Here is a 16,477-nt window from a genome sequence, read left to right as displayed (position 1 = left end):
AATTTGTTCTAGCTTTTTGCTCTTTGTTCCTCATATTTTCAACAATCAACAATAAAGTGTTAGACTTTAGCACAACTTAAACGCACACCTTCATTGGATGAGATTGCTTGGTGAGACTGCTGTGTCCTCGGAGTTATGTCATCCCTAAATCTGTATACTTTCTGAGAAGAGTCAGGCTCTCCAGCTGAAGCATTTTATACAGCATAAAAAACCAGCTCAGGAAATAAGCTGCTTGAACCTCTCTCTTCTTATCCTATAATTGTATCAATTTTGAGACTATCTTATTTCATTAGTTATGTCAAACAGTTTTGCTTTATCATGAGGAACAAACAGGGTTTCAGAAAACCTGTGACCCAGCTATTGAAGGGCTCTTTCGGCATACTAGTGAAATGGAGTTCTTTTTCCCGTCAGCCAGGGACAGATGTGAAAGCAAGGTTTCCACTTGCTGTGTGAATATTGTAACTAAACCAAAACAAAGTTCTGGGCCTCAAGGCTATTTACAGAGTCAGGAAAATGAGGCTAATTAACTTCAAGCATATAGTCAAAGGTAAAGCATGTAGCACCCACATGCAAATATTCAAATCAGTATCCTTAGTTTGATGTAAATGCAGACTAAGGCTATTCTCAATGTGTTCTTGATGAGAGGAAAGTCACCCAGTAATCCTTGCCTCAAATCAGTGCCAGTAATCAGTGCCTTAAAGTACAAAGCTGTGCCCAAATGCAACGGAGACGTTTAAAGATTTTTTGTCATTTTTAATCAAAACCAAACTTGTACTCGTCTCTCCAAAAATGATTAATAATTCTTAGCAAAGTTGTTGGTGACTTTCACTTTCTGATTGCTTTATTCCTCAATTGTTACCTGAGAATTTTACATTAATTAATAAATTAACAATGAGTTAACTCAGTTCCATAGGAGAGTGCAGATCTGTGATGGTTTGATGGGGGTGGGGGGGGGGTTGTGGGGGGGGATGGTTTCTGGTGGCAGGAAAGGGGATTTGCTCCCTGTGACCTCCCTGGTTTTGGAACCGTGTCAGACCCGTTTCTGGCCACCAGATCGGACTCCCATCCCCCTCGGGGTTGAGCCAATAGGCACCTCTGCAAATTGCCCTATTTAAGCTGGGACAAAGGAACCGGAAAAGGTGCTTTGCCCAGGAGCGAGGAGAGGGGAGGAGGGCACTGCCCCTGCTCCCCAGCTTCCAGCCAGGCAGCTGCCTGCACTGGGCCGGCGCCGCCCACGGAGGATGGTGGCGGCAGAGCCGCCTGGGCAACCCAGGGAGCACCCCACTCCCGGGGTGCCGCTGGGCCGAGTTCACCCAGAGAGGACTGAGATCTGAGAGAAACGGCCACACCGACACCAGGTCAGTGAAGATGGAACAGGAGGAGGTGTGCCAGAGCTGAGTTTCCCCTGCAGCTGGTGGTGAGATGACAGGTGGACCCCTTGCAGCCAGGACAGACTCGGTGGAGCAGAGACCCACTCGCAGCCCGTGGAGAAGCCCATGTCAGAGAAGAGATGCCTGAGCCTGAGGACGGTTATGAAGCATGGGACGCACGACAAGGTAGAGACACATTTAGAGTCTGTGTGACGACCCACGCTGGAGCGAGTGGCAACAGCTTCCTAAGAATCTGAGACTGTGGTAAAGCCCGCACTGGAGCAATCCAATGGGAAGGATTGCATCCTGCGGGTAGGACTCACGCTGGAGAAGTTTGTGGATTTTCCTCGTGAGTAGGGGATCCACTGGAGCAAGGGAAAATGGTGTAAGGACTCCTCTTCCTTTAAGAAAGGAGCGGCAGTAACAACATGGAATGAACTGACCTGCACTCCCCCATTCCCTGTCCCCCTGCGCTGCTGGGGGAGGAGGTAGAGCCGGAAAGAAAAGGAAAGCTGGGGGGTGTGCTGTTTTTAAGATCTGGCCTTGTTTTCTCTTTATCCTCTAAAGTAACTGGTTTTGTTTCCCTTTATCCTTTTAAAGTAACTGTTAATAAATTGCTTTGCTTTAAGAAAGCCAAGTCTGTTTTGCCTGGGACCATGGGTGCTCCTCTGTTCTTGTCTCGACCCTCAGTTCTTTTATTATATTTTTCTCCTCTCCACTTCACTGGAGAAGGAGTGAGAGAGCGGCTGTGTGGAGTTTAGTTGCCGGGTCGGCCTAAACCACAACAAGATCTTAAGATCAAGAACACTTTGATATTTCACTAATAATAACTGTGATAAACAGCCAGTGTCTCCTAGGCAGTACAAGGGTAGCAGTTTAATGAACGTCTCCAAGTGTGATTCTCAGTGTTAAACACAAAAGCCTTGTTCCCGTTATGTATGAAATGAGCTAATTTTTCTTAGGACAGTAGTGATCTCATAAACATTTTAATACCAGCTGGTGCAAAGTAGCTACAAAGAAATATATTTCCTCTTAACAGCAGCTCCTCCTTGGTGATCTTTGTTTTATGTGTGCCAGGGCTTCACCACTTCTGTGACTAATACTCATCACTTGATTCCTTTCCGAAAACCTAAGGACTAAGTCAAAAAATGGATGTAGGTGCCTGCCTACCTACTTCTTCTGGCCTCGAACAAGACATAAAAGAACATATGATCAGGTGAAATAATTTTAAGCTTTCCTATGGATTTGAGACAGCACTCTATTAAGCTTGTTAATTATTTTGTTAATGAACTAGTTCTCCCCAAAGATTTACTGAGGGATAATGCAATCAGAAAGTCATCAACAACCTTGCTAAGAGATAATTAATCATGGCTGGAAAAAAATACAAGTGCAAGTTAATCCCAGATTACAAGCAGAGGCTCTATACAGCTGTAGTGCAGAACTGAAATGCGAGCAGTCTGTGATGCAGAGCACACAGAGGCTCCAGTACAGGTGCGACGCTGCTCCGTTTTGCAGCCCTTCAGTGAGACATTCCTCTTTCTCGCAGAATCAAAGTTAGGTGCAGGAGAGTTTGGCATTTAATGGAGGTCTTCACAGGCATTAGCACACTCGGCAGGAAGCTAGCCAGTTAGAAATAGGAAACTGTGGAAAGGAGTAAAGGCAAGTACTAAAGCACAGACTTCTGTGCTTCTAACTTTGCTGTCACATAGACCTGATCTAGAGTTCTGTCTCAGTCCAGACCTCCTCTGGAGTTTGAGGCTCCTTTGTGACCCTAATCTGATGCACCTCTCCTCATTAGGTGCTCAGCTGAGCAGGACTGTCCCTCTCAGCGGACAGTGTTGGCATCCTTAGGGGTTGGAAGTGTCCAAGCAGTAATGTGAATCTTACTTCAAAAATAAATAGGCTCTGAAAGTTGAATTCCTCTCTCCCCAGGAATCAGATGTCTAAACCAGGAAGGAAAACACATCTGGGTCCTCTAACACTGTAACGGGGACTGAGGTTCATGCTCTGTGCTAAATGGTGTGCCTGATTCATACATCACTGGGTTGTTGGTAACAAGCATATGGACAGACGCTCTCTGAGCTCAGCTGCTACCCACAGCGCTGTTGCTTTACTATGGCATTCTGTGCTGGATTACTAGCACATTACAGCTGGCATAGCTATACTGCTCCTGATGCAGACATCGCCTTCCACCATGCAGAGCATTTTTCTCTTTGAGGATCTAGTCCAAAGTACCCTGTGGATTTAGCCTATGTCCTTTGAATTGGATTTTCTGTTCCTGTATGATTTTATTGTTATATTCTTCAGTTGCATGAAAGTAAGTATGTAGAAAAGATATCCCATCCTAAATGGTCCTTATTCAGCTCATCACAACCTCTTATGATAAGTCCTTTCTCTTGTTCCCGGATGGACTCCTCCACAACTGTCAGACAAAGGCAATGCACCTGAACTGAACTATGTATGATTCCCAGACATGTTGATGCAATATGGGAGGAGATGATCTGCTCTTGCAAAGTTTAGAGCATGCACCTGGAAGGTTTTTGAGTTGTCTCAGCTTTTATAAGTGCATTTAGTCCCATGCAAAACAGCATAAAGTCAAGGCGGTTTTATGCATGGTTTTTAAAACCAATTATAGAAGGGCAGCCTTGCAAATGGGGATATAAACTATGCCATTAAGCCAGCTAACATATGGGTGGTGCCTCACAGAAGGGAAGAAAGAGAAATAATCAGGAAAAGAAAAATAGCAATCAGGAAAAAAAAATAATCAGGAAATAGCAAAAATGTTGCTGGTGACAAATTTAAAATAAACTCAGAGTTCTGAAAGATAATACTCTAAGAAAATAAAGTTATTGGAGACTTTTGGAATAGACTTCAGGAAAAGCTACATCAAGAATGTAAGAGTGCAGAAAAGATTTGAAGACACGGTACTGAAATAAAAAGGTTAATTGCTAATGCTGTAATGTGATGAAATCTGTTCAGAATTTCTTGAATATTTTAATACTTAATAGTACATTGTTAAAGAGCTGTTCGGAGATTTAACCCTGTGACCCTCAATTAGTCATTGAGATGTAGACAAGACAAGTTGAGCAAAACTCTTTCAAGATTCATGTATCCATTTACCCCAAAGGGCACATATACCAATAAGACAGAAACTTATGTCAGACTAAGAAAAACCAGAGCACACCACTTGAATTGTTAAAAAGACTGAAGCTGTCAAAAGAGCTGTCTATGCCTACTAGACCATCTGAGGCCATGATATCTGTGTATGCTTCAGCGTCGAGTACACTTATTTGACTGTGGGGTACATCAGACCTTTGTAATTTATGTCTAACCTCAGTGCAGTCTTTTCCATTGTTCCTGTTTTAGGGAAATGCATAAAATTTGCTGGTGCTGATACAAAATTTTTCAGATTTTTTGTTACTCTAAGACTTTGTGTACGTCTTTGCCAGTGACATAGAAATGCACATTTAAATATAAGCTCTTGCCATAGTCTGCTCAACCTATTACGGAGACAGTTTCACAGATTTATGGGTTTACAAGCTTATCAAATAAAAAAAAAAGGTGTAGGAAATGGTTAGGAAAGAAAAGCCATTGTTTAAAAACGTTAACATGCTAAGAAATACAGAACACAGGTGATGACACATCCCGGTTGATACTTTCTCCGGTCTGGAAGATGTTTACTGAAAGTAAATCAGGTTTGTGCTGTCAAAAGAGTATTAATTATGAAACAAAACCCCATAACCAAATACTACATATAAATAATTTCAAAATTCTTCTGATTTGTTTCTGTGCTGGTGGGTCACAAAAGCATTAAAGTGGTACATGGGCACATAATTAATATTATTCTCTATTATATCTCCAATTAAAGGTTTAAGTATTAAGGTGTATTTTAGCATACACAAAGTTTCAAACTTTGACTGCAGCAGATAGATCTAAGATCTGAGAATCACATATTCCACTTCCAACAAGGTATAGATTTAACAAGAATTTAATGTTCCTTAGTAGATAGCTCTCCCAAAATTGGTCTCCTGTGCTTAGATTAATCTAACTCCCACTTAAGCATTTTTTTGGACCATTAAACCATGAGGATTGCTTTTCCCTGGTATTAAGTTCAACAGGAACTGCTTATGTGAGGCATTTCCACTAACAGAAAATTACGGCTTATTTTATAGAAAATTGCTCAATTTACTTATTAATTATGAGTGTAGCAAACAGTGCTTAGATTGTTAGTTATTTTAAAAACCAGCAATCCTTAACACTTAGTGTGAAGCAAAAGAAACAGAAACAACACATCTTTCCAGATTTCAGTGCTTCTGACGAATGGATTCCTGAGTACTTGTGGAAATACTGCTCAATTCCAAACTGACCAAGACCTTTTGTCTACTTAGGATTTTGTTATGGGTCTCTCAATTTTACTCCGAGGGACAGTACAGGAGAAACTGAACTGGGCTTTCAATTTGTATGATATAAATAAGGATGGATATATAACTAAAGAGGTAAGGTCTATTTTTTACACTAACAACTAAAACTAAAGTTGTGTATCTAAGTCCTGCTTTCAAAGAAGGATGGCTTCATTGTTGAATTAGACATATTAATAAATGAACATATGTTATGAATCTAGACATGCTAAAGTAATTTTCTCATTTTAAAGGCATATACAAAAACTGAAAAGGGAAAATCTTCACAAAAATTGTAAAAAGTCAGAATTCTTTAGGTACATAAATATTTGGCTCCAACTTATACCTATGTATTTGCACATACAGTCACTAGAATAAAGTAGTTTGGTAGGACATCTGGACAAAAAAGAATTGAGTATGTGGGCTATAATTGTAACTCGTTTTATGAATCTACTTCTAAAACTTTTTACTTGAAACAGAATATATATGAAAAGATTCTGACATCTTTTATTCTGCAAGGATTCAAACACATACTTAAATTACAGTGGGACCAAATAAGTGCTTTCACAAAAATACATGGTTTTTCAAAACTGAGTCTTTTTATGTAAATACATATTTAAAAACACTTATAATTTTTACACTTTTAGAAAAACGCTCCATGATTATTATAAAAGGGTGATCTGTGGAATAATTTCTCAGCATACTGGCAGATGACTTGTTTTTAATTATTCTTATAGTTTTCACAAGCCACTCTATTAACAAAATTCAAAGTTTTTGATATAAAAGGAAGACTCTTTGCATATGTGCAAGTGTGTGCTTGGGTGTTTCTATTTTCTCTAGGGAAAACTCAGTTGTAAGAAGCTGATGTGCTTTGGCCATTCACTTACTGTTACAGAACTTCTCTTCCAGTTTAGTTTTATTCACAAAACCTCAGGAGATTTTTCCCACAATCCATGAACTTGCACATATTCTAAATAATTGAAAATCAAAATCGTACATCTGCATCTATTTAACAAGTTTATCTATGAAAGCTGAACTAACATGCTAGAATTTCTAGCAACATAATAGTTCCTTCTTGAAGCTGTTCAGTCATAAAAATGACAGGCTAAATCTTAAAATTTTATTCTAAAATGTAAATCCTAAAAGTCAGTTTCTGTTTTCTGAGTTAAAGCAGTGTCTACAACGCACCATATTTTTTTTTTCTCTTCAGGAGATGCTTGATATCATGAAAGCAATATATGATATGATGGGGAAATGTACCTATCCTGTTCTCAAGGAGGATGCACCTAGACAACATGTGGAAACATTTTTCCAGGTGGGTTGGGTAATACGGGAGCCAAAAAGACTGTTCTGTTAGCAGTATGGAAAGATTTTCAGTGTTGTAACAATTTTGCATATCCTTCCAAGTTTGTAATCCTTTTTCTTTGCTGTGGTTCCATCCCACGTTTCTCAGATATATTCATTACACTTTGTCTTTTCAAGAATAAACTCTTTAAACTTACTCTAGCATATCACTTATTCCATCTTTACAGCGTTTTGGGCTGGTTGTTCCTAGGCTGACATATAGCTGAAATTACTCAAAAGAACTTGTTTTACACAGGATTTCAGGAGGATAAATATGCATTCTTATTCTTTCTGAACAGAAAATGGACAAAAACAAAGATGGGGTAGTTACCATAGATGAATTCATCGAGAGCTGCCAGAAAGTAAGTACCCAGTGATAAGTACTGAACCTGTATCTGTTGGCTAGTGCTATCATAGTGCTACACAGATTTCTGGAGTGATGGTGATGGTAATCCTAATACCAGAGACAGTATTTTCCCAAGGTAGACTATGTATGTACACCATAACATGAAAATACTAAACAATGTAAATAAAGTTGTGACCTGAATCTGTAGAAGAGATGTTATATACAAGCTGCCATTGCTTACTAGACAAATGTGTCTGCATCCCTCTCTCTTTAATAGTGTATTGTTTTACACTTGATAGCAAAACGTTTCGTCACGATCACCTAAATTTTTGTTTCTGTCTTCTGCCCATGCTGAGGAACACATTTATGTTACAATTGATATATAGTCACAGCAATAATAATAATATAGCTTGACAATTTAACATCTATAGGAGTGTTTCTCCAACACTGAATCATGACCTGCTGGAACTTGCCAAGTGTTAGATGGCAGGAGTTAACAGCAGGCAAGTTTACTTAAGGCAAGGGAATGAGAACTGATTGTGATTATGGGTTGCAAGTGTTTACACTACCCAGGTGGCTGTTAATTTCCTTCAACTGCTGAGAGCAGCTCGTTGTCTCTAGAGCTGGGAATGAGAATAAGCTTCTGCAGCAGGAGTTACAGCCTGTTCTCACTTCTCTGCCCTTCAAAAACCAGCTTGCTGTCAGACCAGGAGACGATATGAGGAAAGATAAGTTGCATTTTCAGAGATTTAAGGAAGTATTGTTAATTTGTTGGTTAAAAAAATGCAAGAAAAAGGAACATGATATAGTACAAATAATGAGGACAAGTTTTTGGTGTGATAAGAGGTCGTTATGTAAAGTGTCACATTAGACCTAGTGATAAGATAGGCTTGATTGAATTATGCAAATTGGTGGGGCAAATAAACCCAACACTATTTGTTATAATAAGAAATGTAAGGAATCATAGTAGTGTTCTACTGATATCTTGTCCAGGCTGACTCTGAGTAATATGAAGCTGACACAGACCAGCAATACAGCCGGTGTGTATTGCTTCTTACCTCCTATACCAAGGAAAGAGTAGACAAGAGACAGGAGAGAACAAGACTGGCAAGATAAATGCAATGAGTGAGTGACAGATTTTTCACCATTTGGAATAGGGAAAGCTGAACAGGAAGTAGCAAAGATGCTCTAGAACTAGTCTATTTTTATATGCATTTGCAGTTATTCCTTGGGGTTGCTCTCATGAGCACAGCTACCTAGTAAGTGATTCTCTGATTTTAATCCACCGATTTTAGAGGATGAATGACAAACAACAGCTTTTCCAACTGTAGCTGTTCTGTATATCCTTAGAGATGGATATTGTGCAGTGTCTTATTTGTCAGCAGTGCTCCATTGTATTAACCATGGTTCCAGCTTGTCAGTCTCGTTCAATACGAATGAAAGGCATTTGCTGTGCTAAAGCTGAGTGATTATCAGAAAGAGAGATGAGATTCATTTCCCAGCTGAGGCCTGCAGAGTTCTGGAAGTTCGATGACAGATTAATCTGGCTATGACAGCAATTATGGTGATGGGGTGAATGACTCATTTACAAAGAAAATTAGTACCTTCAGTAAGAAATTGCCTGCTCTCCTTTTCCAGTGTGATTCCCAGTTTCTCATGTCTGTTAGAAGATTTCTTTCTTACTTTTTCTGAGTATTCAGAATACATGTGAGAGAGATGCTCTCTAAACTGCTACGTGACAGAGACACCATTCTCATTGTGCCACTTACTTCAGCTTCACTAGCTTTTAATTTCAAAGGTGGCAATGTTTTTTGATACAAAAAGTCTCTCACTGCCTAAATTTTTATCTCTCCACCTGCTAAGACCTGTTCTGCTATTAAGGCCTCTGAATTGCAAAGTATATAATTCATGTTTATATCAAGATTTGGTTTCAGAAATGAGATTTGGGGTTAGGATTCAATCCAAGCCCTTCAAGAAACTTGATTCAGGAGTTAACATGGCTTCAGCCTGTTCAGGATTACATTTTTCACAAAGGACAGCAGTGGCTGCTTCCTTTTAAAACACAGCTGTAGGAAAATCTTTTTTTTAAATATCCTAATAGATATGAGACTGATCTTAAAAAGGTTAAGCTCAGGTTCCTTTCATTGCTCAGCATGCAGTGAGTCACATTGCTCCAGGAGTGAGGTGTCTCATCTTTCGTGAGCATTTGACAATGCCAAACCCAAAATTAAATGATTCTGTTATCTTTCCTGTAGTAAATCTGCATATGTTTTAGACGTGCCATACAATATTTTTATGTTTTCCATATGTTCCGGTGTTATAGAAAAACACTGGTTATCGTTATTGCCCTTCATTCGGTATCTCTTTTCTAAGCTGTAAAGTAGTCATTTATTCAATTTTTCCTCTTAGGGAAACCAGTCCATACCTTTAATCACCCTTGGCCCTCTCTCTAGACCACTGCTAGTTCTACTGTTACCTTTTGCTTAGCAAAATCAGGACATCCAGCACAGGGGCACAGCTGCTCCCTAGGCTTTGACAGCTATGGTGTCTTCGTCATCTACAAACCTTCCTTTGGCATTGAGGCTGATGTTAGAGTACGTCTGCTCAAAACCTTCCCTGCTAGTTTGCCTAACAAATGACTGTACCTCAGACCTTGGAATGAAAAGGCCCACTGATGTATTTGGCAGCCAGAGCTGCATCTGGTGCATGTGAGAATAAGCTAAAGACATGCAGAGCGTATGCTTGCCAGTTCTAGCTCGAGCTGTGAGACTAGAGTCAAAACAGTGCCAGGAGACAAGCACAACAAGAAACCTTCAACCAAACTCGAAAGCTCAGATCCCATCCAGTCTGAATCTTCAAGCAGACTAGAAACCTGTTCTGCCACGGAAAGGCTGCAGGAGCCTTTTCTTTGAATGATATCTCAGGCAAGAATTGCCATCCTCTAAGAACTGCCATTTGTCTATTTTGAGTTGGAAGCTAAATTAGTAGGTCTTAGAAGTACATCCTTTTTACTGGTGTTTTGTGATAATTAAGGAAAGTGTGGCATGCTTACTTTAAGAGCAAGAAGGAACACAGCAGAACATATTTGAATACAGAAGCTCCACTTCAGGTTCCTGAGGGGTTTTTTTTAGCATCAAGAGTGTGTTCTTTAACACTCATTATACATGCATGTGCCTTTTCTAAAATTGCCTCCTCACAATGAGTACTGGTTTAGCACAACTACCAATGCAGTAGCACAGTCCAGCCTGAGGTACACAGCAAGTTCAAGACTTTTAATTCACAGTCCCAAAGCAGAGAATGGCTTGTCCATTCACATAGTGTTAAGCAGTTATGTAAGGAATTACAGAGCATTCAGGCTTTGAGCGTGGTCTTTCTGGTCACTGCCCATAATTAAGTGAGGGCAGCAAAGGTGCTTCCCCTCATTCTCCCTTTATCTTGGACTGGGAATGTGTATGACCTGATTTCTCTGCCCTCCCTGCCCTACATACCCATGTTCTTGAATTCCAGTAGCTGTCCTGACTTCAGGAGTCTCCCTGCTCCCACAGAGAAATGGACTATCCTGCCCTAGGTATGCTGGACTGAGTCCCAGAAAGTGGCTGCTGTCTGTCCTGCTTTATGTAAGTTACCAAATAGCAGAGACAGCCACACTACTGTTTCCCAACACCTAACTCAAGGGCTAGGTGCTAACCAGTTCCTCATCTGCCTCCTTGCACTGCTTGGTGTTGGTAGAAAGTGGTCTGACTCGGGCATTGCTTCATATCTACAGCAGCACCGTGAAGAACAGAGGCACAGGACTAAGGCATGCGGGGTGCATAGGTGAATGTCAGAGTGAACGACTTAAAGGTCCTTCTGATAATGATAAAAAGGCTTCTGGGATAGATATTTTCTGCAGGAGTAAGCCATTCCACACACAATGCTGATGATTTGGGCTAGCCTGAAAACACCAAAGGAGCCATCTCAAACATCAGCAAGAAAAACTTCGAAGTTGACCTGAAGTTAGGTCAGATCTGGCAAAGCACAGTCATTCATGTTTTGTGCTTCATACCGACTATGCTTCCTATGCACTAACACCTCCTAATGTCTTGAGTTAGGAATCATTAAACAAATACATTACAAAAATTATTTAGAAAAATGTACTGAAAAAGAGGCAAATGAGAAAGCTGCACTTGCGAAAGACTTACAATGTAAGCATCTGCTTTTTTTTCATTTATTTTTTAAAGATTGGAAAAAACTCCTACTAAAAGTCACATTTTCCAAATATTTTGACAAGCCTATATTTTTCTTGTGAAGATTCATCCCATTTGACTAACTAAAGGAGGGGCATTGGAAATCTTCCATATAGAAACAGCAAACTTCAGAAATATGGAGCTGATTTTAGAAAACCACTAGTTTCATTAGTGACAATATACATATTACAAAACTGATAGCAAGTGTCAAAACACTTTCTAAATTAAGATCATGTTGTTTGCTTTGCACATTTGCTGAGCTTAGTGGCCAATGTATATACAAAAACATTTGTAAATAATTAAATGACAAATGATTCCATTTAAATCAAACTTTAACCTTACATTAACCAGTTATCTTCTACAGCATATTGATGTTTCAAAAAAATGCAGTGGGAAAAAGTTTATTTTAATTTCCAGTAATTTAATATAGTAAATTTCCTATACAAACTTTTAAAGCATTAATCTACATTTTTTTTTTTGAAATTACCTATCATTGCTTTCATACGTGAGTTTATCAGCACAAAAAATTGCGCAGATCACTTTTTACAGCAACATGACTTGAGATGACGTACGGAATCACAGATTAAAAACCCCGCTGTGCAAGTGGCGTAAAATAAATTAAGAAAATTACTCAGAATTGTCATTTTCTACAAAGCAAATCACCCACTAGACTGAAAAGTGAATAATTTAACTGCAAATTGATATTGAACATGTGCTGTTGGAACATCAATGTATAGATGGCCTACATACCTGTCAGTAGCGGAGAATACTGTGATATAACCTTTCTAAGAAGTGGAGTTTTTATGCACCTCTTATGACGACATGTCCTAAAATATCTATCAAGTTCAGTCTTTTTATTCCCTAAAATTAAAGATGGCTAGCTTATCTTTCAAGAAAGTACTAAAGAGTGTGGATTCAGATGGAAAAAGAGGATCGCTGCAGCGGAGACAAGCAAATGCTTAACTAGCATGTAATATCCTCTTTTATTGTATATTTATTGACTGCATCAAAAGAAGTGTGACCAGCAGGTCAAGGGAGGTGATCTTTCCCCTTTTTCTCTGCTCATGTGAGACCCACCTGGAGTACTGCATTCAGCTCCGGAGTCCCCAATACAAGAAGGACATGGAGCTGCTGGAGCAAGTCCAGAGGAGGGCCACGAAGATGATCCGAGGGCTGGAGCACCTCTGCTATGAAGACAGACTGAGAAAGTTGGGGCTGTTCAGCCTGGAGAAGAGAAGGCTCCCGGGTGATCTTATAGCAGCCTTCCAGTACCTATAGGGGGCCTACAGGAAAGCTGGAGAGGGACTTTTTACAAGGGCATGGAGTGATCGGGCAAGCAGTAGTGAATTTAAACTGAAAGAGGGTAGATTTAGATTAGATTTAAGGCAGAAATTCTTCACTCTGAAGGTGGTGAGGCACTGGAACAGGTTGCCCAGAAAAGCTGTGGCTGCCCCATCCCTGGAGGTGTTCAAGGCCAGGTTGGATGGGGCTTTGAGCAACCTGGTGTAGTGGAAGGTGTCCCTGCCCATGGCAGGGGGTTGGAACTAGATGATCTTTAAGGTCCCTTCCAACCCAAACCATTCTAGGATTCTATGATATATTGTATTGTGCAACCAGCTGTTGATCCAGAAGCACCACCAAGTATGGGCTACTACAAGCGAACTCTTTCTCCTATACACTGAAAAGTAAATGTTACAAAAAATAGTATTTTTTCCTGACTGCAGTGCTGAGTTATTTACTAACAAAAACTGGAGTAGAGAGTCATGCATCAGTAAGCATTATGCAGAACTTGGAGGCTGAAGGTTTTGTTACCTACCTCATGCAAAGCAATCAGAAAGCAGAAGTAGTATTGGAAAGCAGTCAACATCCTTCAGTGTAAACACACAGAAAATCTGAGCTGAGGAGTCAAAGGCTGTTGCAGTGATATCTGTGGAACTTACTGACTCTTCAGTTCATGCAAAGATGCACACTTAAATCTGTTTTACTTTAGAGTCATCCCTTGCTATGCAATAGGATGCCCCAGAATTGCAAAAAGGCTCCTGTGTACGACACACGTGACTAGCAATTTCATGTACAGATTTGCACTTCAGATACAATTGTTCCTTGAGTATTAATTGTCTATATGTATTTTGTTATACTGGATATAAACTTATAACCTCTGAAGTACTACAAACAATTTTCTTAGTATGTTATTGCATTCTGGACAAAATAGTTTTGTTTTAATTAATATATTAAAAAGTCTGTTTAAGCATAGATCCATTAACAGCCTTTTTCTGCTAACAATTTCTCCAAACAAGCAGAATAATGATGTTGCCATTGACTAAAATACAATTAGTTCTACCAAATTTCACTACAGATTTTCCAGCTACTTTTGTGATGGTGTATGACTTTCGAGTTTTTGTTGTCTTTTTTTACAGGATGAGAACATAATGCGATCCATGCAGCTCTTTGAAAATGTGATTTAATGAAGACATTAGGTCTACAACTGATGGACAAACGAGCTATTCTGCAACATTATCTAAAAGATGGATTTCCCACTTTATCATAAATAAAGTTACTCAGCTTTACACTGAGACATGTATTATGCAAATAATTTTTTTATTATAAAGTTTTCCCCCCAAAAATCTAAAATATACAATTCAGCACTTTAACAGTGGCTACTTAGTTAACAAGATAGTTCTGAAAAGTCAGGTTTTTACTCCAAACTCAAACAAAACAAGATGTTACATTATGCAGCTTTATTATCATTCCAGCTCCTAGATAAAATAGATACTATCACAAGGAGATTAAATCAATACTCTTAGTTTTGCTACTCATTTGTACTGGATTAAGCTCCAGGTGTTTGAGTGTATTTCTTAAATCTTAGCTTCTAATTTATACAGAGGCATTACCATGTGGTTGGTTTTTTTCTTTTCACATTTGTATGGTGTAGTCCTCATTTTTTTAATACTTTAAGTGCTACAATCAATGTGCAATGCACATCTTGCTGTAATTGCCTTCCACTTTTGACTTGCTTTTCTCTTCAAAAAAAACCCAAACCTAACAAAATAGGTAACTTGAGAGGAGGAACCCTCTCTCTCTCTCTCTCTCTCTCTCTCTGATAGAACAACAAAAAAAATTGCTTAAAGGAACTTTTACTCCCTAACAAATACAAGTAAGCTTCTATCAATCACACTTACACAGTAACTTTGCATTTAATTTATCATGACATGAATATCAGGAGTCCTCGATACTGTATTCCTAATTCTTCTTGGACATGTCCGCAAAGCTCTCTGCTTATAATTAAGGATTGTCTGACTTCGGATTTTTCATGAAGAAACCTTAACTGGATCCTAACACCGTTTTCATGAGTACGTGGTTTTCTGCCTTTAATGAAGAAAAAGGCATTAACTTTCTTGAAACTTCCATCCCAGTTCGGTGCTCAGAATGAATATCACTATGTAGTAACATCTACTAATAATTACTGCTAGACAGGCTAAGATCTCTTTCAGCTTTTTGTAATATCTTTAATTATGAGACAGAATCAGGAAAAAAATGGAAACTGCAGCTATATACTATCATCTATATGTGATAACTGTATAACATTTTTTTAGGATCATATCTTCATTAAGATTGGAGCTATCTTAATTCTGAACCTAGAAAGATTTTTCTAAAAATGTATGTACCTAAAATATAATACTGCCCTCCATCCATGTAATTTTTAGGATATATTGTCCACAGAGTTATGCCAATACTTCAAAATAGGTGAAATGCTATTGGAGATAGGCAAATCTTCATTGTGACATTGCTGCAGAAAGGAGACTAATGAAGTAGAAAGAATGTTGCAAGTATTCTTTTGCAAAAATAAATCAGGTATCTATTCTGGTGTAGAGATGGGATGTGAGAGGCATGTTGAAGGCTGCTCTGCTATCACCAGTGTAGGATAAGAGTAGTACAATACATGTACACCTGAAATCCGCTCTAATGTGTTTGTGTAAACTAAGTGTGCACATTTTGTAAAAAAAAAATAAAGTGAATATGGAAAAAAAAGCAGCATGATCGATTTTTTTGAGTTGTTAAATGAACATTTGTATTTCTTCAAATTAAATATTTCTGCCAACAAAATTATTTTTTTAAAAAAAAGCTTAACTACACAGATCTTGACTTAGCACAGTTCTGTTCTCAGCAGAGATCTTAGCAGAGTCTTGAAGAAAATTTAATTTAGCCAAGCAGTGGTAATTTTCCAAAAATTCTGAAATTGCTTTCACATGAGACTCTTTTAAAAGATGCAACAGCATCTTCTGATGACAAAAAAAAAAAAAAAAGCCTTTCCAACAACTTTAAATTCAAGAATTGAATTTTCCTCGGGAAAAGTTCTATAGCAAATTTTGTTACTCCAGTTAGCTCTCCCTCACAGAGTAACTCAAATACTCATAACGTGAACCCTGAACAGTATTTATTAGACGACCTGTTAGGAATTATTTTGCAATCAAGTTCAAATATGTTCATGGACAAACGCTGCGCCCTACAAGGCCTGACAGCCAGGCAAGCTGGCTTCTGTGACCTTTTTATTGTCTTTAACTCACATTTTTTTCATAGCTTCCACATTCTGAAGTTTATTAGCTTTTCCAGAGCTGAATTCACAATGTAGTCCCAATCATATCTGTGGCATTACAGAACTCAATGCAAAGGGAGCATGGTGTAAATACTCCTAAGTTGCATCCTACATTTAGCTCCCCTTCAGCAGATTCAAAGCTAACTGGAACTAATTAGTTGAGCAAAACCCAGGCTGTGGCTGTATGGAGCAACCTGATG

General features: G+C 38.9%; 1 protein-coding gene across 4 annotated transcripts in view; it reads left to right on the top strand.

Annotated features, from left to right (window-relative positions):
• Positions 1-14,148, top strand: part of KCNIP4 (potassium voltage-gated channel interacting protein 4) — a 356,486-nt gene extending 342,338 nt beyond the window's left edge. For all 4 annotated transcript variants that reach the window (XM_086611449.1, XM_086611448.1, XM_086611447.1 and 1 more), the window contains 4 exons: positions 5,759-5,866; positions 6,978-7,082; positions 7,411-7,473; positions 14,101-14,148. In XM_086611449.1, coding sequence (XP_086467575.1) covers positions 5,759-5,866; positions 6,978-7,082; positions 7,411-7,473; positions 14,101-14,148 — 324 coding nt within the window. The remainder of the gene's footprint in view (positions 1-5,758; positions 5,867-6,977; positions 7,083-7,410; positions 7,474-14,100) is intronic.
• The last annotated feature ends 2,329 nt before the right edge of the window (positions 14,149-16,477 follow it).

This window comes from Tauraco erythrolophus, chromosome 5 (assembly GCF_009769465.1).
Source record: "Tauraco erythrolophus isolate bTauEry1 chromosome 5, bTauEry1.pri, whole genome shotgun sequence".
In the NCBI taxonomy this organism is placed as follows: Eukaryota; Metazoa; Chordata; class Aves; order Musophagiformes; family Musophagidae; genus Tauraco; species Tauraco erythrolophus.
The sequence above is the reverse complement of the archived record's forward strand: the minus strand, read 5'-3'. Positions and strand labels throughout refer to the sequence as shown.